We start from the raw sequence: 23,387 nt of genomic DNA, 5'->3' as shown, positions 1-23,387 counted from the left end.
TTTAGAAGCAGCTGGCCTTGTTTTAAAGAGGCCTGCCAATTCAGAACCTGAATAATAATAGAGGAAAACTTTCTAAGTACTTTAACAATTTGTTAAAATGAGAATTTGCGACACAGCAAGTCAACTGTCTTCACAAATCTTTTATTTCTAAGCAGAAAATTAGTCTCATCATAAATCACCAGGCACCAGTACAGCATTATTATACATCATTTTATTTTGACCTAAAAGATAACATTCATTCACATTTATAAATCATCTTCTTGACAGCTTGTACAACTTGTAAATCAGTCATTTACATCACTTAAGGCATCACTTAAACAGGACCTGTGATCTAACATCTCACCCCCCTCACATCCAGCTCTATCTCAGTTTTGTTAGTAAAGGAGGAGTTCCCATATCACCCCTCATCCTGAGGTCTCTGGACTCCTGAGGGATGCTGTGATCAGATGTTCCTGCAGCAGGGCTGTTTCTCCTCTTTGTTTTCTGCTTGGAAGCTGTTTAAGGACACAGCACTGATGGAGCCTCGAACCACTTCCTTACTGCTCACCTTCTTGTGAATCTCTGAAGCAAGAAATTGACATGTATTATCTAATTAGACCACACTAGCAAAGAAAGAAAATGTTGGATTCCCATGCTTTCACATGAAAAGGACCAGAACCCCTTTCCAAAAAAAAAAGAGGACAGCATTTTGTTCTCAAAGCTGCTCGAACAACAGGCCCTGGGCTTCCAAAGGTCATGTTATTCTGACCTTTTCTCCACACCTGCATGAGCTGAGGACATAGATGTTTGGCTGCATGGGGTAAAAGTCAGGGTCACAGAATAGAACCTTGTCTAAACATGTTTATGGGAAACTATGTGTATCTAGCCCATAAACAGCAGTCAACCATGCTGCCCACAGACTTAGTCAACTATAACAGGCCTCGCTTGTAGGTGAATCTCAGCTGATTTGGACATTTAAACAGATTGGCACGGCTGTTGACAACATGGAAAAGGAAATAATTACCTGCTAAGACGTTACTGAATGCTGCTTCCACATTAGTTGACTCCAAGGCTGAGGTCTCCAGAAACAAAAGGCCTCTCTTTTCTGGACAATGCAAAGACACTATTTTAGTTATTTTATATGCAGTGTGTTATTTATGAAATTTGTAGTCATTTATTACAACATCACCTAATGTGCCTTTAATCAATGAATGTGCGGAGACATGCTAACAGGTCACACAGTTGCAGTAAGAAGACTTCTTTATTCTCGCTACAATCTTTGGAACATACAAAATCCTATACTTTTCAAGATAGATGTAACACCTTTTGAGTTTGTACCTGCAAAGATTTTGGCCTCCTCAGTGGGCACAGATCTCTCTGACTCCAGGTCAGTCTTGTTGCCTACCAGCATGACCACAATGTGGGGGTCGGCATGGTCATATAGCTCTTTCAGCCAGCGCTCCACACTTTCATAGGTGAGATGTTTGGTGATGTCATAGACCAGCAGGGCTCCTACAGCACCTCTGTAGTACCTATATGGATGAGAATAACTTTTTATTTAATTACAGTTTATGTAATATTTAGCTTAAATTAACAACATAATAAAACTTAACATTTACAATCTAAACACACTCACAAACAGCAGTAAGGTTTTTTTTTTTACTATTATTCTTTGTAGTGACATATTTCAAAATACACAGTCATTTGATTTATTAATGTATAATATAGCTGTTGATCTTTATTGAAAATAAACAGTTTTGTTGCTGTCAATTGAAAAAAAAAAACTTTAATGACTGCTCTGAAGTCACGAACCATTCAATACTGTTTTTACAATTAAATTTATTCTACTCTCTTCGAGCAGCATAATTAATCCCACTTTAATAGGTTTTAGCTGCTTATTACAGCACAAATGAGAAATTCCATGGGAATGAGAATTTGCATACTGGAACAAGTTGGGAAGTAATTACTCAAAAAGCCAAGCAGTGAGAAAAGAGCTAATCCAATAGTGTAGCATATCATCAGATTTTTTTCCATGTCTTAAAAATAAACTTAACATGGTTTTATTCTTCTAAAACCAGTTTCCACACTGTTAATCCTTCTAGTTTAATTTTAAAAAAGAATGAATTGGGGGCACCCACAGATAGAACAGAGACCTGCTGAGGGCTGAGTGTTCAAATGAAAGATTCGGCTCTAACCAATTGGATTTTGGCACCTACGTGTGCCATTTGTAAACCGACAGGCGACAGGAGGGTGCTGGTTATTTTTCAAGTAATGTGGGAGGAAATTAAGGATCAGTGCCTGTCCTTGCATGTGTTCTGGCTGATAACTGCACCACCTTAAGATGCCAACATACAGGTTGCTCAACAACTATGGAGCAATAAAAGTGAACTATTTCATGTGCACCTGGTTGGAAAGAGGTGCAGTTTTCAGTTCAGTGCATCTACCAAAACATTCATTTATGTCTTTTGAAAACCAAACAAGAAAAAATGTACGGTACTGAAAATTGCTTTGACAAAGGAATGATGCAACCACACACACAGAAGACTGTACCCAGTGTTTGGAGTTGGTTAGTCTGGCACTGTCTGAGGAAAATTAATGTGTGTGAATGTCATGGAAATGCAGTCTATTTTTCTATATGTCCTATTTTGAGTCTGATTTATTCAGCATAGCCTAAAAAAACAGGAGTGTAGGCTGGGCATATCTGACCATTGCTTCGGCGCTTGCCAGTTTTAGTCACCATTACATACTTTATATTGATTTAATTGTTTATATCATTTTGTTTTGTCTATATGTTTATATGTATGACAGAAATAAGTATGGATAGTATGGATAAAAAGATGAATTAATCATTGAGCAACAGAGATGCTTAGAGATACAGTTGCAGATTGTTATATTTTTAATCCTTTGGAAAGATTCAAGAGTCATCCTACGTTCTAGAGTTCCAGCTAAGCTGAGCTAATCAGCTGCTGGCTGTAGCTTCGTGAAGAGGTTAAACTCAGATTAAAGACACATGACCCAGGCCTACAGGTAAATCCAGATGTAGTAAAAAAATAAAATAAAAGAGAGAGCTAGACAGAGAACTCATTTAATACTAGCACTCACGCTGAAGTGATGGCTCTGTATCGCTCCAGCCCAGCGGTGTCCCAGATCTGGGCCTTAATGGTGAAGCCACTGATCTGCACTGTCCGTGTGCTGAACTCCACCCCGATGGTTGTACGGCTGTCATGGTTGAATTCGTTTTTGGTGAAGCGGGACAACAGGTTGCTCTTTCCTACACCGGATTCACCTATTAAAACCACTGCACAGGACACAAAGCACAAAAGCATTTTAATTTGTTTTTGGGTTTGGTTGTTGCAAAACAAGGCCTTAGAAAAATGAGAAACAACAAAGAGCCTAAAACAAGCAAATCCTGTGAAGTCCACTTCATCCTTAAAGCCTCTGTTAATTAAAGCTTTTAGTCAAGGTGTGTCTTTCTTTGTTTCTTCATAAATCCACAGTCTTAGCTGTCTCAGGCAGGGCCTAATTTCAACATTATAGGGATGTGATGTCCTACTATAAAAGCAGCACCACACCCTCATGGTAAATGAGATAATTATTTTGACTTGGGATGCAGAGATAATAAGGCAGGGACGATTTGCTGAGTAAAATACTGGATGAACAATGTGGGATGCCGGCCTGTAACAGAATACACCCAGTTATTGATTAAAGATATTGTGGCATTCATCCACCCATGTGACCCGTTTAGCCTACAGAGGATCATCTGGGGCTGTAGGTTTTCCCAGCATCCACTGGATGAGAGGTCATTTGTAAAACACGCTACTTGCTTTGTATATTGTTTAATTTAGACAACAGGAAATGGCACAGCAGTAGAAAGCAGGAAGCACACCGCATGCAGGACTGAAACCCTACGTGGGGCAGAGATGTGGTTTCAGAAGTGCAAGGACTTTATGTTAAGACATTTCGTTTTGCTTTTACTTTTCTATCACTTGGGTATCTTTGTTTGTCTCCAATTTTCCAAAGCATTACTTGGAGCACTGAACATTTATTTTCAAAGCCATACAGCACAGGAGTTTCAATCTTTAGTCAGTCATGCTTCAGTCATGGTATGATTAATATCAAAAATCTTATTTCAACAAAACAGAAGCACAAATACTGTAATGTGTATCTTATTCCACATTTATCAGCTCTGTATATACACGTCATTCAAAGCAAAAATGTCTCACAAGTGAACCTTTGTTTTAAGATATAAAACAGCCTTTAAGAACATAAGGGGATGCCAAATCAGGTGGAACAAGTTAAGTTGCTACTTCCTTTTATCTTGCAGAAACCTATCTACTGAGCAAACAGAGCAAGGAATAGCTCTGACACCCCCTCTGTGCATTTCAGTGACTAATGTTTGGGTTTCAGTTGTTAGCAGCTGACTAAGAAAGGAGCAAGGCTTGGCTTAATTGACAGTATGACCACAGTGTGAAAACACAGTCGCAATCTCAACACATTTGGTTAAGACACAGTACATCTTATTGCTGAGGCGTGGGAGCTCAAGAGCAGTGAGATATTAATCCAAGTTCTTATGACATCTCCGCAGCCATTAAATGTAGAGAATAGTTTTCACAAAAATGTAGTAACATGTCATATTTTTTGTTCAAACCAGCTCTTACAGATACTGGTGGTGGGCAGCCAGGGTGCTTCTTGATTATAAAACTTCTATTTGCAAATTTGTTTTCTTTTACATGCAGCAATAACCTTAGTTCATTAATGAGGTTCAGCTATTTTTTTAAAAACCTTTGGACAGAACCAAACTATTCCAATATTGTCAGTGGTTGAAACTAATTAATGTAGATATATTTGCACCCATACAGAACTTTGAGATGCATGTTTACAGATTTAAAGAGCCAGCAATTAAGGTTATCCACGGCTTGCAAATGTTAAAATTTAGTTTACATAGGTTTGATAAAGTGGTAGTGTTAGTGGATCTTCTACCACTGATGTAAAGAAATGAATCTCACTATAAGAGCTATTTTATAGAAACTTGTGATCGTGTCACGTGATCTTTATCAATCACTGATAATAATCAGTAATTGGATTGTAGTAGTTTTTTTTAGTAGTTATTAAAACCCTTGTACTATAAGTTTTTTCCCTTTCCAAGAACAACAATTACCTTTGAATATAAATGATAAAAAGTGCTGAGAATAAAATAGAAATTTAAACATGAATGGATTCTGTGGTGAGGCCTTTTCCCTCAATTACCAAGTCTGACAATTAATTTCTATTGGAGTTTAAAAATCACTTGTGCACTTAATAACCTGCCTCCAGTTCTTGATTTAAAGTATGTTTAAATTGAAGTCTTTGGTACTTTGGCATGTTCTACATAATCGTCCACTCTGCAGCCAGATCAATGTACTGCTTTTTTTCTAGTGGGTGAGGTGAGAATGTTGATATCCACCTCTTCTCGTCTGCGACTGAGTAACTTCTTATGCAAACAATACCCCTGGTTTCTATGGTGATACAGGACAAGAGGCCTTCACACTTGCTGCCGGCCTGGTTTGTCCAGTCTGAGGAAATAGGGAAAACTTGATGCGTTGCAGCAAGGATTGAATTTTCCTTTGTTTGTTGTCTGTGAAAACTGGAAATGTAAGTACAGTACTTAAAGTAGACTTCCTTATTACTGCCCCAAAATCATGTTGGGAACTTAATAATATGAATATTATCAAAGGTTTCATTATGACATGTGACATATTAATTCACGTTTAAAGGGGCCAGAATAAAACAAATTGTAGTACATGTGTGTAGCAGCAATGAATTCTGAGTTCATATAGAGATTTGTCTTAAAATAGAAGATCATCAATAGAAGTTCATCTAAATTTCAAGAGTTAGAAAATCTATGATTCAATGAATCTAGATCGGAGGTGTGGTTTACAAAGCACAAATGTTTGGTGTTTTCTATTCACAAGTAGGTGCTGATGTGAACCACGCCTTGCAAAAAATAAGACAAAAAAATCAAAACGTGCTAACTTGCGTAAAATTGGAAAGAATTTTAAATCACAAAGACTTTAGATATTCACCAGTCCATCAGATAGAGAAATTATCCGTACATGGAAATAATTTAATACTGTGTAGTCTCTCTACAAGTCTGTGCTCAACTAAGATGAATCTGAGGACAAAGAGAAAGTCAAAGAGGTAAAAATAAGAAACGAGCAAAGGCTTAAACAATTCATGAGATTCTGTGCTGATGAGTCTTTGTGTCTGTGTCAAGAAGCCACTGCTCTAAAAAACAAAACAAGAGAGCATCATGATTTGTAGCTGCGCTGCTGCCTCTGAGCCCAGACAGTTGCCGTCATTGATGGAAAAATGAATTGTTAGGTTTTCTATCTGTCTGCAGAAGCTCTTAGATGTTGGGTGATACAGCAGACTAATAACCCTGAAAATCAACTCTACTACAGATCACACAAAGAAAATCTACCTTTTTAAGTCAGAACCCGGACCTCCATCCAGGAGAGAGTAGAGCTCGGGAGAACTGATCACACCAGACATCCTGAGAATATGGCTGTGCTGAAGAAGAATGGACTAAAACTCACCTTGATCATTGTGCAGATCTAATCTGCAGCTACAGAAAGTGCTCATCTGATGCCAAACGGGTTCAACGTTTAATGGGTGTGTCCAATAAAGACACATATGATTATACTTGTTTGTGTATCAGTCTACGGCCTAAGCACATTGTGTCTGTTTACACACTTAATGAAGGGACTTAAATGAAGATACAATCACATTTTATGACTACCTAATACAAAAACAGATCATTCCAGAGAGTTCTTATTCCTGGCACATTCTGTGTTAACTTGCAAGCCAGTTTTAAACACCTGGCTATGAACAGTAAAAGAAAACAAATTAAATATTAAAAAGAAGAATGTTATTATTATAATTATATCTCATTCTTGTCTTGTTCTTCAACAGTTTTGCAGTTTTGTAGAGGGACAACAGGACTGTATACTGGTTTACATTCCAAGCAGACACTGTTTGGTTTTACAGATTGGTTTCTCTGAGCAACACAATGATTCAAACCCTGTGCATGAGATCCTGCACACTGCAAGGAGCACTGCAATAGTGAGTGAGTCAGTTTAATGCTAAATGATCAGTTTCTCCGCATATTCACAATTCACAGGAGGGGTCCTTACCTTGTTGCTCCTGATTATGTCTCGCACAGAATCTCACACAACTCAGTCACTTTGACACTTCAGCTTTTGTGTGGATATAGCATGTTATCTAGTGAGCCTTAGTTCTACAGTATTTAATGTTTTACATTATCTTTTTTAACTATCTAACTCTAAAAAAGCATCCTGGAATATATATATATATTTTTTTTACTGCGAGTAATACAGTAGCTTACGTGTCCTCAAAAGACCATATACATTTTTTATTTTACAGTGGTACTCTAAATTGAGGTAGGCGACGCTGTTTGATGTTTGGACACATTATCTTGACTTCCCCATCCACCTACGGTCCATCCAGTGCCTTTCATCAACATGGCATTTCCCTGCCAAAATGTCAAATCACTGTACCCGACCAAATCACCTTTCTGAATGAACTTTATTTCTCTCTTACATCTGTGAGTCTGTCAGCAGCTGCACGTTAGGACTGAGTGCAATGCTTTGTAGGCCGAGTGCACAATTAATTCATCAAGTAGCAGAAAGATGCTACTTTTCAAAGGGCAAAGAACTTTTCAGGTTGAGTGCTGATGCACAGCAATCACTTCTTACATGCAGCTGTGTTGAATTAGGGAAAAAAATGAATGTATCCTTTGCCCTTTGCCTTATCCTTTTGATACTGATATAGTGTTTTCAAATAAATGCAGTATTACATTGTTGTTCTGCATACTACAGATTAACAGGAAGAAACATCCTGGTTTAACACAACTTCTCTTGTGCATGTGCTTTTCCAGAGTCAACGTGTTAAACTGTTACTGTAATTGAAGTGTCAGCAAACTTTGTAGTAATGCAATTTTATCAGAAGAAACAAAATAGCTAAGTTCAGACTATTAGTTGTGCAATGTGTGTATTCCTATCTACTATATACACTATGCTTATTACTAATTATACACTGCACTGTGTTGATACACGGGAAATATTCCCGTTCCAAGAAATGGCAAGTTAATAATAAACAAGGAAGTATAATTCCAAAGACAGAGAAATATTATAAAAGCACTTAAAATCTTTACATTTTTTATGAATGCACCTGCGAATTAAACATGTACATGGAGAACATGCACTCACCCTTAAAGACAAAATTGTAGGCCTCATCGGACCCCATGTTTTGTCCATTCAGTGTTGCTGCTCCACAGTTTACTGCCGTATGTCAGCACTCGCAGACTGACTGCAGGATGTTAGACAACACTGACACACACCACAACTTGCCTTTCAGATCCTCAGGCTTCAGGAGGGAAAATGGCTGTAAAAAATGTTTTGACAGCTTTTGCCCTTCACTACCCTTCCCTGTCTGAGTTAATAGAAAGCTGGCTTGTTTGAACAAGACATGCAGAGTGTATCCAGGTTGTTGTGCTGCAGCAGGCGGAGTTTGTGTCTGGGAGTGGTGCAGCAATGATGGAGGTGTGTCTTCGTAATGGAGCCTGTGCAGGGCAGGTTGGACAGGTGGGGCAACTAGCAGGTACAGCTGAGAAGGGCTGTCAGGTGCCTCCTGGAGGCCAAACCAAATTACTGCATGCAGGAAGTAGGAAGTCTTTTAACTTCATGAATACAGTCTACATGGCCTTTCGTACTGTATCCTATATAACAGGTACAGTAGGTTTTAATAGACTAATCAAATGACAGAATAACTAAACAGCACCATGGACAACATGAAACCATCCCTGCAAAAGTTAAGAGAATTTGAATACACATTGTATTTTCTGTCTTCTTCTGCAATCATACCACTTCTCTGTTGTTCTTCTGGTCACATTGGTTTTGATCTTCTTGACTGTCTTAATTTCAATAAGAGTTTTAAAAATGAATTGGATTTCAAAACAGCATTTAAAAAAATAATTTTATATTATGAGACATGATATTGGGATTAATTTAGCGTTCACTGACTTCAATTACTGACCATTTATCAGACCTCTTTAATTATCTGCAGGAAAGGAAGTATTTAATGCATCACTATATTAAATTATACTTGCATAACACACAGTCATATAAGTTACATAACTGATAATTATATATAATTGATTGGTATTGTTTCCTTCTTCCAAGCTTGCCTTAGGATAATGTTTAGATTTACCAAATTGAAATACTGATAAAATTACATTTGCATCAACAACACTTCAGTACAGTAACCTATTCTGGTAAATCTTTGGGCTGCCTGCAATACTTATTATTATTTAAAAATTACAATTATATGAATATAAATCCAAAGAGTGTTTATTTGACAGCTTCAGAAGAACACGCATAATCTTAAGCATATAATATTTTCTGCATCTATCAAAACAGAAATTTTTATGAAAGTTTCCATCCACCTTAATATACATTTTAGTCCTCTGACAGCTCTGACAGAGTTCAAATGTTTCATATTCTGTGCAACTGTAATTGGCATGCCTGAACTAAAACTACAAATGAATGAATCGACTGTGGGACCAGTTGATAATAGAGTAATTTCAGCTGTTGTACACGCAGACATACTTCTGACATATTATGTGGACTTTCAGAACAGACTAATAGATGAAAAACTCACAGGAGAGGGAAAAGAGATAGAAACTCATACAAGTTGTTTCAATATTATGATTATAAATACACTTACCCTGAGCCACCCACCCCAGACATTCACTCACAGATAGAAATGCATCATGCACTTTTTGAATAGACAGAATGTTACAGTAGTTCATGAATGACCTGGATCAAACGATGTGTTCTTTCCCAGGCAGAAAAAAGTGACACATCTCCATCTCATCACATCTCCACTATGATGCGGCTACTTGGGTTAATGGTTCCTCCAGGTACTCCACCAGGGCTTCTGCCTATAAATAATGACAAGGACAATGCAAAGATAGGTAGGTATCATAGATAGGTTATCCTGCAAAACTGACCTGAGGAGAGAATCCACTGAAAAACAAGTTTACTGCAAAGTCAATAGAAAACCTGTGGTTTTAAATTATTATTTAAAAGTCATACACTGCTATGTGAACACGCTGACATGATAATCAATGTATTGTTTACATTAAACATGTGAACAAAAACAACAAATATTTGTTTTAGCTTTTAAAATGTGAATAGTTTCTGTTTTACCTGTCTGACTATGTTTGTATACCCTGTTCACCTGTAGCTGAATTCTCTGTAAGAATTAAATCTGATCTGCAGTAGTGGTACAAACAGTACAATAGTTTTATTCCACTACATTTATCTGGTGGCTAAGGTTAGTCTAGTTAGTTCTACTTTACAGACACAGAAACACGACTGCTTCTTAAATATAAAGAACAAAAGTCCCAACAAATGCTTTTAGGCCTTGATTAGACGAACAGACCAAATCTTTCAGGATCATTATCTACAATCACTAATTTTACTTTGCATATTCCAAACACATCTTTCTGATGATAATGTAGGACCCTATACCCCATCACATGTAAGAGCTCAAAAGTACAAACCACGGATAAATAAGTGAACACAGGACATTGGTTGTATTGGAAACCAATGATTGGCATCAGAATCAACTGTTTAGGTGTAAAAAATCTCACCTTTGCTTTAAGCATTCCAAAGCCCACTGTCTCTTTGGCGTACATGCACAGTAGTAGGTTGGCTACACGAGTAATGGCCACTCTTCCCTCCTGAGAAAGCAAACACAAGAGATTCACAAAATGCTCCAATTATCATACAACTGGGATTTTCTGCAGCATTTTTTGAAGAACTGTGCTTCTTACCATGCAGTCCATGAGTATGAATTTGAGTTTGTCTTCATTAAAGGCTTGGTGGCCGTTCTTGTCATAGGCTGCCCAGATGTTGCTGGCGATGGCAGCTGTAACTCGAGCGTCAGTGTCTCCATATCCGGAATAAGCCAGAAGTGAACCTTCATTATTCAATAAGCTGGTCAAAACGTAAAGTAGGATGTTTCAGTATCAAGCAGATTAATGGTTAATTACTTAATTTAGAAACTAGCAGTGTGTGGATGTGTTATATATCAATTATATAGTGCTATATGTTATATCCCTAACGTTTATAGCAATAAACAGCTGGAATATGTGATGCATCTCATATTAAAAACGTCTGCACTGCATTCAAATGTGTAAATTGTTGTCGTAGGTTGCTTACATGAACTTTTATTTCATGTAAGCAATAATTATTTAATAATAATTGTTTTATTTAATGGTTATGTGGTAGTTACAGTTTATAGTGGTACCAGTTTGTGCTGGTTAAAGTGTGAATTCAGTTATGATAACTACAGCATTACTTTATTAATTAATTAGTTAATTAACGTACATGTTCAATCCTTCAATTGCTTAAGTATGTACCCAATGTGTGCTGCTTCCAGCTCCTGAAATGTTACGCCCATTAAGTACGTACTGTATTTTATTTTAGGCACTCCAAGAGTTCCAACACAATGCGAACAAAATTAAATTAGAAGTTAAGTAAAATATCTCAGATATAATCTGAAAACTGTGAGCAGCTAGCTATTTGGATGAGGGTAACGTTACTACCCAGTGGTACTGAAATATTTCAGAGACTTTGGTCTGTTCTGTTTGCAGACTATGTGTCCATATAGGTTGGACCCATAGAAATCTACAGTGGTAACAATTAATAATGTTATTTGTTAAATAAAAACATCTTAGCCCCTTTGCCGAGCTGACTCTGGCTAGCATGCTACTAGCATGCTAACCGTACTCACAGCGTGCTTTGGACTCCGTTCGTGTTCGCTTGGCTGAGAACCTGCGTTAACGCCTTCGGTCGTAACATGGCTGTCCTTTCAATAACGTGTTATAATACAAAATATTTTATGTGACTCAATAACCAACTTTAAATGGTCACAAAGCTACTCATCAACACAGTAAAGTCAGCTGATTTGGATATTTACTTCCCTTTCCGGTTGAAAGGAATTATGGGAAGCGTAGTCAAAAAAAATCACCACCCTTCTTTTTAGTGCATTAGCGTCACCTACTGGATTTTAATGCTAAAACCATATTTACTTACAACAAATACTGATCCTGTTTCAGTGCAGTATTTCAATTTTTGCACTTAGTTCAGTTAACACTATATTTGCAAACTATTGCATTTACTTTCATAGCTTCTAATGTACAATATTTGCATGATTTCATAGAAATACAAACACACACACAAAGTGCCGTGTTATGATAACATATAATTATATAATTGTTTAAATAGATTTTAAATGCTCAATGCAGATTTTTACTGGAAGTGGATTATTTGTTACTGTTACATTAACTCAAGTTGCCATCTTTTCTTCTGCACAGATGATTATCAGTGATTAAGGTATTTAAAAATTTTATTTTTGAGGTGCTTATATAAACATTTCATATCAATTGAAGAAGTAAATACATTTTAATTGGCCACAAACAAAAAACACACAGTTTGACCGAATAAAAATTCTAATCAATTATTAAATTAAACACCCTCCAAACTGCAACTGTCTAAGAACATTATTCACACAATCGAAGTATACATTATATAAATACCACAAGTTATTTATTTGACAAAAATGGATTGACATTGTTTTACATTATACGGGATATTCCAACAGTCGTGTTAACATGACATTTTCATTTGGCATTAGTGATAATAATAGTTGGAAATTACAGCTGTGTGTTATTTATATTTCTACGAATAACAACCCTGACATGTTCATGCAATATTGCAATAAAGCAGTTTGTACTTAGGATTCATCAAGAACATCAAGAAAGAAAGAGTGAGTAAACTTAACCAGGAAAGATTAAGGCTTGTGTATAAATAAAAAAAAGAACTTTGTTAACATTATTCTTTAATCTCCCTGCTCACCATATGATACACAGATCAGCTTTAACATCTGCTCCTGTAGGGATGAGTGCCATCTGACATCACGCATCAGTTTTAACTCATCATGTTCTGGACCTGCGGGTTTATTGATCTGTGACAGCATCTATGGGTTGGATATTAGCTACCTTTACAACAGCTGCTGCAACTCTGTAAAGCTGGAGATCCCACTCCAAGGCCTATATAGGGTCCACCTAACATAAAGGGGAAACACTGGAGATTAGTTTTGGGCACGTGTGTGAACATCTTGATGAAGAACTCCTCTACATGCAGAGCATAAACATGGCTTCTTTATTTAAAAGCGTTGTCAATGCATTGGTGCTTTCCACCAGCACATCAACAAATCCCATCTTAAATGTCGGGACTTATTAATAAATGCCTGTGAAACAATGTATACGCCAGTGGTTTGATGTCAAATAAATATGTATATGTAACTGATATTTAGTTATATGTGCATATTATGAATACAAAATGTTTAATACAATTAACTAGCCTTTACATACAGATACATAATGAGGGGAAGGTAGAGAAGACAATTTAAATTTGGATGTTGAGTTTGGAGTTTTTACTGAAACCACTTAGGATTAGAATTCAGCCTTGAATAAGAGAGGTTGGTAACAGAAGCTACACCATGATTAACAATAAAGGTAAGGTTTCACAGATCAGTATCAAAGCGTGGGTGATCATTATCAGCACAGATAAGTTTTGTATAATGTTGCTCAACCTCGCTCCACCTGTTAGAGATAGTTTCACCTATCAGCCTCATATGACTCTGAACGGTGGACAAACATTGTGAGATAAATCGTTATCGCTTCTCGGAAAAGTGAACCAACACTAATGTCCAGACAATTGGTCTTAGTATTTAAAATCCAAACCAGTCGCAGACAGAGGGTTGAATATGTTTGTAAAGTTTGAATTTTTATTAAATTAGTAGAAGTACTTGTCTAAATGAATACTACACTCCAAGTAGGCCTAGAAGTACCAGATCAAAAAGTATGATGATATTGATAACAGCAAAGTAAAGAATATATATATATGTATATATACATATATATATATATATATATATATATATATATATATATATATATATATATATATATATATATATATATTTTTTTTTTTTGGAATCCACAATGAGACATCATCATTTATTATTTCATTGTGACTTTATACTGAGAAGCAACATCTGTAAACTGTAACTAGAAACCAAACCTGTCAAATAAACATGTTAGAGTAAAGAGTGCATATTTCCCTTAGAGGATAAGAGGAGTGTTGCGTAATGGACAGAAAACGCACTGTGGCATCAGGAAAACACATTTAAAGCACCAGTGCGCCACTGACCAGTAAATAAAGTTAATGTTGGGACCTTCTCTCTAATGTTTTCAAGACTGGAAGTGACACATAGAAATCGAATTAGTTCATTAAACGATAAAACATGATCACCATTCAACGCAATAACACTTAGCATGGACTAGATGACCCGTTGGACGATAACTAGCTAGCGTGATTTCCGCTCTCAGATCGTTATTTAAAAAGTCAGTAAACGCACCATAGCCACACATAAATCTCCGAAATGGAAATATTTTATTTTCCGTTGTGGCTTTTGACGATAGAAACCACCACAGCTCCCGTTAAAACAATATTTTGATCTGTTTTGAACGTGTTGACGTCCCCCGCCATCTTTACTGCGCCTCCTTCTTCTTCGTGTGTTTTTACAGCAGTAGTGCTGCTGCTCGTTGCTGCCACCTGTCGCACGTTAGTTAAACAACACCTCACAACAGTTCTGGGATTCAGTCGTGAATCAGGGAGAAACTAAACAGCATGTGATTTTGCACTTATTTTATAATTACTACTTTATTTTTTCACTAGCAATCACTATGAAGAGCATCCTGCCATCTTATCCTCTTGATACTTAAAAGCACATGTGGATAATAATACCATAATAAATATAATAATAAGATAATAATACTTTTGGATATATGCTTTTTCTGTTAATGATGTATTTCTTTGATTTGGGCAGCCTAGCTACAGAACCGTAATACTTAATACTGCCATCATTGGTGTTTGCATGTATTTTTATTATGCTTGTAACTTTATGTAGCTTATGTTGAAATGTAACTTATAACAGCCATTTTAGATATCTATTGCCTCTTCTCCAAACATATGTTAGAAAGAAAAGTTCTGCCAGTAAATTGTTAAGTTCCCATAAGCTGTTGGCAAACACATTTTGCACATTTTGCCTTTTTGGACACACATTGCATAACATGGAAATGTATAGTTCCCCTTGTATTGGGGCAGGAAGGCTAGTACATTAGTTTTTGCTGTGTGCTGTATTCTTTTACTTAGTCATTTATTTTTTGGCTGCACTGGTGTGGCTGTTGGCTTGCAGTTTGGCTGCAATTGAAATCACTCTGTTGAAAATCAAATCTAATCTTACCCTGGTAATTCTTCCAGCCAAGAGACCCACCTTTCACACTCTATCACAAACTATAGAAACATGTTTGATTGTTCCACACCAAGAACAATCAATCTGAATCATATAATTTACTTTCACGGTCCACACCTACTTTTCAAGATAACCAAGCAGTATAAATTGTGGGTAGTTTGTTGTACTGTCTACATTCTTACCATTGGAGTGGGTTGCTGTCAAATCCTCCTGGCTGTGAGGTATAGTAGGAAATTGTTACCTTTAAACATACTATCATTTAAAACCTTATGTAGCTTGGATTTTATTAGTAATTTTTAGAGACAAGTTTTTAATTAATATAGAATTCCTTTGTTCTAGTGCTCACATTTCAGCAAAAATGAAAGTTGGTCTGCTTTTCCACTTCATTTTGTCGTCTGTCATGTAAGTACAATATGAAAATTCTGCATGTAAAATATAAAGATTGGTTGTTTTACGTTACATCCTGGTGCCAATGAAGTTGAAAATCTTCTTCTAAATCACCAGATGTATGTGCCACGGGAAAGACTCCTACTTCAGTGACAATGCAAACCTCGTGCTCCCGGGTTCCTACAACATTGCATGGATGGCAGGAGTTCAAGATTTTCGCACCTTCTCTCTCCTTACCTTCCCCGGTACCCATGACAGCATGGCCCTCTATGGTGGTCCAGAGGCTGAATGCCAGTCATTGTCCCTGATGGATCAGCTGAGAGCTGGCATTCGCTTCTTGGACATCAAAGTGTTTGCACTGGGTGACACACTCTATGTCATGAAAGGGGTGATGTACCAGCACAGTACTCTCAAGGAGGTCCTAGACATAGTCAAAAGCTTCCTGTCAGAGTTCAAAACTGAGGCTGTGCTCATCAGAGTGAAACCAGAGTCTTTAGAGAAGAATCTGGTCAATGACATGGTGAAGAATCTGATTGGCAACGACCAAAATGTCTGGGTGACTTCTGGAATGCCAACTATGGGTCAGGTCAGGGGGAAAATTGTCTTCTTGCAGAAAGACACCTTCACACTGGGCCTTCCCCTCATAGATACAGCTACGAAAGGTAGCAATGAGGTTAGCAATGTTGGCGACAAGGACAAGAGAATAGTCAAACAGCTGAATGCAGCCACTGAGGCCTGTGGAGGCGATAATGCTATTTTGACCTACACTAGTGGCACCGGCTTTGGGACTTTCTGGGGAATGTTTCTCACTCCAAAAAGGGTGGCTGAGCAGGTGGACCCATGGGTCAATCAGTACCTGAGACAGTTTTACCCTAACCAGCCCAGACCATGCTTTGGTATCATTGCCATGGACTTCCCTGGCTTTGACCTCATTCAAACTGTTATCAACTTAAATTGGTGGTAGATGTTTGGTAGCACCGTGCAACACACCCTATCAAGAATTTGAAAGGATAAGGGCTGCAATCTGTTGAATAGGAAATATTTACCTGTATATGTGTGTCATCACTGCTCTGTACACACTCTGATTTAGCAGAATTGTCTAGTTTGACCTGACCTTTGTAATTTGGAATAAAATGGAATGAAAATCTGCTCCTAATTTTGACAAAATAAAGACTATTTTGTTGCATCTTCATTGAAGCCTGAGTTCAATTTACTTTCATATCAGTACTCAGATGTTTGTATAATTTAAAATGAAAGGAATTTGAGTTAAGTTTGCCGTCAAATCATTTTTTTAGTATCAGTTTGTTATTGTTGCAGAAAGGTTGAGGTTGAGTTATTTTAACTACTCTACTTACTCTTTGTTATAATCTACGGAAATTTGAATTGTTTAATGGTGACATGTTCATTTAAGATATAGTTTTAGGAAATCTATAACTCATTCACACTGATTCACTAATTCACAAGGACAATGCTGTTTTTACTTTGACATCATCCACTGTAACATATAGACTTGACACGTTTGTTAATAAGATTCCATCCTCATCAAACTTACAGACAAAAACAACTTTTGAAGATTTTTAAACCACTGTGGGAGGAAGGGTTATTTCCCCTGTTAGTAAAAACTTCTCGTGTGTCCCAGATTTTACTTTGGTTATGAAGCGCTTGTTCTCAGCTTAAGTTGCCTCTTGGCTTCAGGTAACAGACGTGAGAAGACATCAGTTTTACAACAGATTTCTTGCAAGTGTGTGAAGTTTAGGATTCTCTCGAGGTTCAAGTGAATGATCAGCAAGGGGTTAAGCTTTTTGCAGCTATCAGGTCAGGGGAGGGACTTCTGGTAAAAGGCTGATCCTGCCTTCACTTGCTGAAACAGCCACAGTTGGAGAAACAGTGGTCTTGGATTTGCTTGTATTCTAAAACAGACAGGTAAATCTTTATTTCTTTCTTTTTTTAATACTGGATGAAGCTTAAACAGCCAAATTAATTAAACCAAATTAAATGTCAAAGTGTTTTAGCTTGTCCCTAACTGCGTCACAAGTGAATCCACCGCGTTTAATGGATGAAGGTTGTTAAGTTTGAATTTGACAAATGATTTACCTTCATGCGATTTTAAAAGAAGAAAAACAACACTTCTGCAGATTGTGACACGCTAGTTATTATATCCGTGGCTCTCTATCTGAATTGTTAAAAATGGCCTCACTGTTTACACAGAAAGCGTTTCAGCTGCGTCCAGACGCGCGCGTCAAGCGCGTCTCGCACAACATGATCCCGGTCGATCCGTTTTTTCGTCAAGTTGTGTTGCACATACTTTCGTGTTAGTCAACATGAATGCGTAAAGATTTAAGGCCATGACATCTATTGTAAAAAGCTTGACCGAAAACTGGAGTTGATTCTTGTTGTTGAGTAAAGTAATTTTGTTCTGCGCTATTCTAATAAAATAAAATAAAATAAAATAAAATAAAATAAACTTCTTTCTGTGGGGAAACTCTTAATGCATTCCTGTTTGGACTGGTGCTGACTGTATGTCCATACTAAACTAATTTTACTGTACAGACTTTAAGAAAATTAAAGGGAAGGTCCCCACAAAACAGACAAACAATAAATTCTGAATCAGTGCAGTTAACTTGGATATATTTTCTTGTATATTTCAGTCTCCAGGAGCAGACAAGATGTCTATCAGCATGACCAAAGCTAATGACGTCACTGTTTTAACTTTGACCTCTGATCCACAAAGTTCTTTGCCTCCACTGTGCCAAATCCTCAAGGCACTTTGCTACAACCCAGTGTGCTGCACAGTGTCTGAGCACCTGAGGAGGATCCAGAGGAATTCTCAGTCAGTACTGGGGGTGAGTTGCAACCACAGACAATATATTACCTTATTGTCTAAGATAGCTCTTTCAGACTATTTTCCCATGGGCTCCTACCTGCTAGGGAGCTCAAGGTAAAGTTGTGTAGTATGAAAGCTGAAAGTGTCCCAGTATCCTCATACACTGTTTCCTTCTTCACAGACTCTGCACATTATGGTTGGGCTGCTCAATATAGGTCTTGGATTAATTCTCCTAATCGCTGATATTTACGTATATCCAGTGGAATACACCTTCTTTCCTGTTTGGTTGGGAATACTGGTAAGCAACCCACTGCTGTGTGTCTGTGTATTTATGTATTTCCAGCACTCTTTTTAGGTTATAAATAAATGTCTAACTATATATTTTTGTTTCAACCTTGAAAGACTGTGTGATCCAGCTGTTAAAATATATTGAAAATTAAATTAAGTTTACCTAACTGCTGCTATTTTATTAAAAAGGTTGATATGTTGATAGAAATCCCTCCATCTGTATTTTGACTGATTGGATTTGTTTGGCGATATGGATTGATGATCCAAAGCTCTTAGTACTGTGATCAAAATAAGTAGTACTGGTTGTTTTGTCTCTTGCTGTGTGGTGAGTGCATGATGAGGGTTACCTGCTGTCATGTAGTGTTTGTTTGGAATAGTGGGGTTAAAGATTGTTTTTTATCTCCTCTGTAGTTCATCATATTTGGCATCACGTGTATTTTATCTGAGAAGTACCCCAGTCCATGCCTGGTGAGTTTATAATAAAGATAAAGATACTATTCTATTTTATTTTTGTAGTTTGTTGTACGTAAACTGACATGTCCTCTATTTTAGGTCATCGTCAATGTGATTCTGAATCTGGCAGGAGTTGCCTTTGCCATTACTGCTGTTACACTCTACGGCATCACTATGGGAAACATATATCTAAGACGGAATTGTGCTACCTACTACTGGTATGACCAAACAACACCAAGTCCGTCTTCTCGGGACACAGAACTAAGGGCAGAATGCATGTGGAACAGAGCGATCGCTCTGGTAAGATGGAAGATGTGATCTCGGCCGTTAAAACACAAGCTGTACAAATAATGTTGCATAACTGAGAAGTGGAAAACAGAAGGCTTTAATTATTATATAGTTTTACAACTTAGTTTGAAATAACTGCTGAAAATGAATTCTAATCTGGTAATTTAAGTGATTCTAACACAGTATTGTGTATCATCACACATATGTTTGTCTTTGGTAACCTTTTAAGGTTTTAAGTCTTTCTTGTAATTGTTAATTATACTTGCAGCCTTAAAGTATTAGAAATATAAAAATGAAGGCAATGGGTGAAATAAGAATAAATTGCATTACATCTAAATCTATGGTACTTGGTCTTTGTGTCCCACCAGATGTTAGTAAGGAGCATCACTGCTGTGCTGATCGTCCTGTCAGCCCTGGAGCTCTGCGTCGCCATCAGCGCCAGTGTCTTGGGGATCAAAGCTCTGAGGAAAAGGGAGAAGACAGAGGTAAACTATCTGAAATCACCTAACTCTCACCATCTTAAAATGACTGACTTGAAATTCTATCATTCCTGTAGTTTTATATCCGTCAGAAGTTTGACAGATAGGATGTCATTGAACTATTTTCAGCTTGGCAGCCAATTAGAGTGCACATCAATTAAAGGAAAAACATTTAGACGGCAGTGGTAGATTGGACAGAACCAGGATTAGTATGATTTACCAGCAACAGTTTTCTCTTGCAGGGCTCTGATGACCCAGAGTACTACAAACCGTTAATGGAGGAGGTCGCCACCAACGACTTTTCCAGCTGAAGTGAAAAACTGCTTAGAAACATGTACCAGAAAGTATAATCTTCTGCATTTATCCTCTTTTCCTGTCCAAATAGTGAAAATAGTGGCCTACTCAAAGTCAGCTGGTGTCTACTGCTGAATTTCTCTCTTTTTCTACAAGGGTTGCTTAAATATAACCACTCTAATTTTACACATTTACTTTACAAAGTATTTTTGCAGTAATCTGTACTATACGTTAGATGCAGCAGTCCAATGTATCCTGTGTTGATGTTTTTTTGCTTATGATTTTTTGTTGAGTATCTTACTTTACAGTCCAGAGAGGAGCCTTAAAAGAAAAAGATAAGATGTGTGTGTGTGTGTGTATGGCATTAATGGACTTAAAGGGTTTTCGTTTTCTATTTTCCAATATAAAAAAAAAATAAAGATATCAAAACTATGGCTGTTAGATGTTTAATTATTTGGATTTCTGTTGTGTGCTGAGAAATTGATTTACTTTGATGTATAATTAGGAATGAAACTAAGATAAGACAAAATCTTTATTGATCCCCTGAAGGTGAAATTAATTTGTCACCACAGCTGAGCAAAAATTATATCAAACATTAAAACCACCAGAAACACAGAATAGACCGATTGTGTTCTATTAAATCTTATTATTTTCAATTAATATTTAGCATTAAATAGTTTGGCACAGTTTTTTGTGTAGTTTGTTAATGGGAATGTGGAAGGGGTTAATTAGACAGTTGATCTTAACTTCTTCACATTTTGTGTTATGAGGTTGGTGGTGATATGTATCAGAGTAACCAAATGTAAATATTTCTTGGTTTATAACATTCACAGAGCAGGATTCTTTGTTCTGTCTTCGTCTCATCAGTGTGTTGTTTTCTGGGTCAAGTATTCTAGATGGGAATTTCCTGTTAGCTTTATGGTAAGTTGCATAATCGCACCCAGCCTGTTTTGGTCATGATTTCTCCTCACAGCATTTTTTTATCCGTCTGTTTGTTCAATGAGGAAGTTAATTTTCACTGAGCAGCTGGTTTCTGTTTATCTGAAGTGAGTTTGGTTGAGGAACTTCCACATCTATACAGAAACCACAGCTCATTTTCCATCTTTTTCATCTAATCCAATCTTTGAAAACTCCAAATTCAAAATGGAAAAACCTTTAATAAGTGAACCGCCGGCTGAATATGCCGGTAACATGAACTCACCAGCAGTGCCAGAAAAAATATGACAAGTCCTAACAAGAGGAGTGAGAAACATTGAAGAGACCTGCTCCCATAATAACTGTGACAATTAAACAGGCAAGTTTTAAAATGCATGCATATCTATGTACAGACAGTTCTGTAAAAACATCTGGACATTAAAACACAAAATGAACCATTAAATGTTATAGCTTCAGCCTCAGTAAATAAAATGTACAAATGAATTATATTTTTTGGAAACTTGTTGAACAGTTGAACAGTCAAATGAAAAGGGTTTTGTTGCTGCATGTTACAACATGTCCCTGCAAACAATTGAGTTCTTGATGTATGACTCACAAAAACCGAGGAGGAGTTGTTTTAAAGGGACAGTTCAGTTGAGTTGGGCCTAAATTCTTTCAGTTGTCAGTTTTGGTACATCAGGTTTAGATGAATACTACAATGAAGAAATTGTATTTTCTGGGATGGAAAATTTTTATCATAAATTAATTTTGAAATTTTAAGCACACCTCACCAGAATAAATGCAGCTGTTACATAAATTCAGGGAAAATTGACTCTGAACCAAACAGTACTTTTACTTTGGCAGCTAAAGCCTCTGCAGAATTTTTTAGAGTTACTTAGTAGAGAACTTTAAGCTCTTGACAAAAAGTATAATCTTGGTGCCTCATATCAGAACAGCCACAATACAGCTGCATATTTGGATTTGATAGGATTGTTGATCAGTACCACAGACTCTGTTTACTTTGGTAGGTGCGGAGAATTTAAGATATTCACACAGCGACCCGTTCTCCTCTGCAAACATCCACAGAGATCTAACAGCTCCAACGTCAAGTACAGAGTTCTGTGACTCTAGAAGAAATCTCTCAGTTTTATGTTTCAGGTGCGTGTGTGGGACTGTATAGATTACCATCAATAACAAGTGAGACGGACACAAAGATCATGTCTCCTTTGCTGTGTGAAATTATCAATACTCTTCGCCGCTCGGTGTACCAGTTTTATCAGCTGATACAGACCAGTGTCACTACAGCTATTGGGGTGAGAGGAGCTGCAATGAAATATGGTAACATGCAGAAGTTGAATATAAGATAAAGAGATGTAATTGTTTTGACTGTTTTCTTTTAGACCATACAGATCATGGTGGGCCTGTTCAACATTGGACTTGGACCAGGCCGAACAAGCACACGTCCTGGAGACCTGACCAGCGTGGGAGCTGCTTACTGGTTGGGTGCTGTGGTAAAGTAATATCTCGATCTTTAAAACGTGCAGGAAGTTCCATATAAATGCAACATGAGTCCTCAAAACAACAATGCAGTCGAGTTACACTAGAGAACAAGTTTTTATGAGTATCAGTCTCTGGTAATAGTAGTAAAAAACAAAAACGATGTTCAATCTGTTGAATTGTAATGGATAGCTTTGTCCACAGTTCATTGTAACTGGAATCTTATCCATTTTGGCCGGACAGTTTCCTTCTTCCTGCTTGGTAAGTAAAATCATCCAAACTAATAATCACTAATAAATAGAAATATGTTCTGTGCTGTAAATAGAATAATGTGTATAAAACTATCAAATACCAGTTGAACTGGATTATTAATTGAAGCATTCTTTACTCTCAGCTGGGCTTCACTGTGTTTATGAACATCGCTGGAGCAATATTTGCCATTACTGGAATTGTACTGTATGCTATAGATCTGGCAAATGCCTCTCTCCTCTGGATGTGTGACCAAAGTGGGAGCAGTGTTGCTGACGATGGTGACA

At 37.1% G+C, this 23,387-nt stretch overlaps 4 protein-coding genes across 5 annotated transcripts; 2 read left to right on the top strand and 2 right to left on the bottom strand.

Annotated features, from left to right (window-relative positions):
• Positions 1-120: 120 nt before the first annotated feature.
• On the bottom strand, positions 121-8,543 carry rab25b (RAB25, member RAS oncogene family b). The gene is made up of 5 exons (XM_026372963.1): positions 8,247-8,543; positions 3,082-3,277; positions 1,318-1,511; positions 1,004-1,084; positions 121-561 (listed from the first exon to the last, which is right to left on the bottom strand). Exons 1-5 carry the CDS (start codon positions 8,281-8,283, stop codon positions 443-445), a joined length of 627 nt encoding a protein of 208 aa, XP_026228748.1. The 5' UTR covers positions 8,284-8,543; the 3' UTR covers positions 121-442.
• Positions 8,544-9,370: 827 nt separating this feature from the next.
• lamtor2 (late endosomal/lysosomal adaptor, MAPK and MTOR activator 2) lies at positions 9,371-12,030 on the bottom strand. The gene is made up of 4 exons (XM_026370059.1): positions 11,839-12,030; positions 10,877-11,039; positions 10,694-10,783; positions 9,371-9,979 (listed from the first exon to the last, which is right to left on the bottom strand). The coding sequence occupies exons 1-4, from the start codon at positions 11,904-11,906 to the stop codon at positions 9,923-9,925; spliced, it is 378 nt and encodes a 125-aa protein (XP_026225844.1). The 5' UTR covers positions 11,907-12,030; the 3' UTR covers positions 9,371-9,922.
• Positions 12,031-15,621: 3,591 nt separating this feature from the next.
• si:dkey-152b24.7 (1-phosphatidylinositol phosphodiesterase) lies at positions 15,622-16,942 on the top strand. The gene is made up of 3 exons (XM_026372687.1): positions 15,622-15,647; positions 15,766-15,828; positions 15,931-16,942. Exons 2-3 carry the CDS (start codon positions 15,785-15,787, stop codon positions 16,775-16,777), a joined length of 891 nt encoding a protein of 296 aa, XP_026228472.1. The 5' UTR covers positions 15,622-15,647; positions 15,766-15,784; the 3' UTR covers positions 16,778-16,942.
• Positions 16,943-17,623: 681 nt separating this feature from the next.
• Positions 17,624-20,759, top strand: LOC113170900 (B-lymphocyte antigen CD20). 2 transcript variants are annotated; one of them, XM_026373206.1, is made up of 7 exons: positions 17,624-17,736; positions 18,462-18,656; positions 18,819-18,935; positions 19,337-19,393; positions 19,478-19,678; positions 20,035-20,151; positions 20,388-20,759. In XM_026373206.1, exons 2-7 carry the CDS (start codon positions 18,480-18,482, stop codon positions 20,454-20,456), a joined length of 738 nt encoding a protein of 245 aa, XP_026228991.1. In that variant the 5' UTR covers positions 17,624-17,736; positions 18,462-18,479; the 3' UTR covers positions 20,457-20,759. The 2 variants fall into 2 exon arrangements, with proteins under 2 accessions (XP_026228991.1, XP_026228990.1); XM_026373205.1 differs by lacking the exon at positions 20,388-20,759 and adding an exon at positions 20,296-20,349 and having other exon boundaries at positions 20,035-20,244.
• The last annotated feature ends 2,628 nt before the right edge of the window (positions 20,760-23,387 follow it).

Source organism: Anabas testudineus, chromosome 16, assembly GCF_900324465.2.
Source record: "Anabas testudineus chromosome 16, fAnaTes1.2, whole genome shotgun sequence".
Taxonomy (NCBI): Eukaryota; Metazoa; Chordata; class Actinopteri; order Anabantiformes; family Anabantidae; genus Anabas; species Anabas testudineus.
Note: the sequence above shows the minus strand (reverse complement) of the source record. Positions and strands in the feature narration are given on the sequence as shown.

Coding starts and splice junctions, on each gene's coding strand:
- LOC113170900 (XM_026373205.1), top strand. CDS start 18,480: ATGTCTATCAGCATGACCAAAGCTAATGACGTCACTGTTTTAACTTTG. Junction 18,657..18,818: donor ATTCTCAGTCAGTACTGGGG/GTGAGTTGCAAC, acceptor CCTTCTTCACAG/ACTCTGCACATTATGGTTGG. Junction 19,394..19,477: donor AGTACCCCAGTCCATGCCTG/GTGAGTTTATAA, acceptor CCTCTATTTTAG/GTCATCGTCAATGTGATTCT.
- si:dkey-152b24.7 (XM_026372687.1), top strand. CDS start 15,785: ATGAAAGTTGGTCTGCTTTTCCACTTCATTTTGTCGTCTGTCAT. Junction 15,829..15,930: donor TTCATTTTGTCGTCTGTCAT/GTAAGTACAATA, acceptor CTAAATCACCAG/ATGTATGTGCCACGGGAAAG.
- rab25b (XM_026372963.1), bottom strand. CDS start 8,283: ATGGGGTCCGATGAGGCCTACAATTTTGTCTTTAAGG. Junction 1,512..3,081: donor TACAGAGCCATCACTTCAGC/GTGAGTGCTAGT, acceptor TCATCCATATAG/GTACTACAGAGGTGCTGTAG. Junction 562..1,003: donor ATTCAGTAACGTCTTAGCAG/GTAATTATTTCC, acceptor TTCTTGCTTCAG/AGATTCACAAGAAGGTGAGC.
- lamtor2 (XM_026370059.1), bottom strand. CDS start 11,906: ATGTTACGACCGAAGGCGTTAACGCAGGTTCTCAGCCAAGCGAACACG. Junction 11,040..11,838: donor AACGGAGTCCAAAGCACGCT/GTGAGTACGGTT, acceptor CGTTTTGACCAG/CTTATTGAATAATGAAGGTT. Junction 9,980..10,693: donor TTGGAATGCTTAAAGCAAAG/GTGAGATTTTTT, acceptor CATTATTTATAG/GCAGAAGCCCTGGTGGAGTA.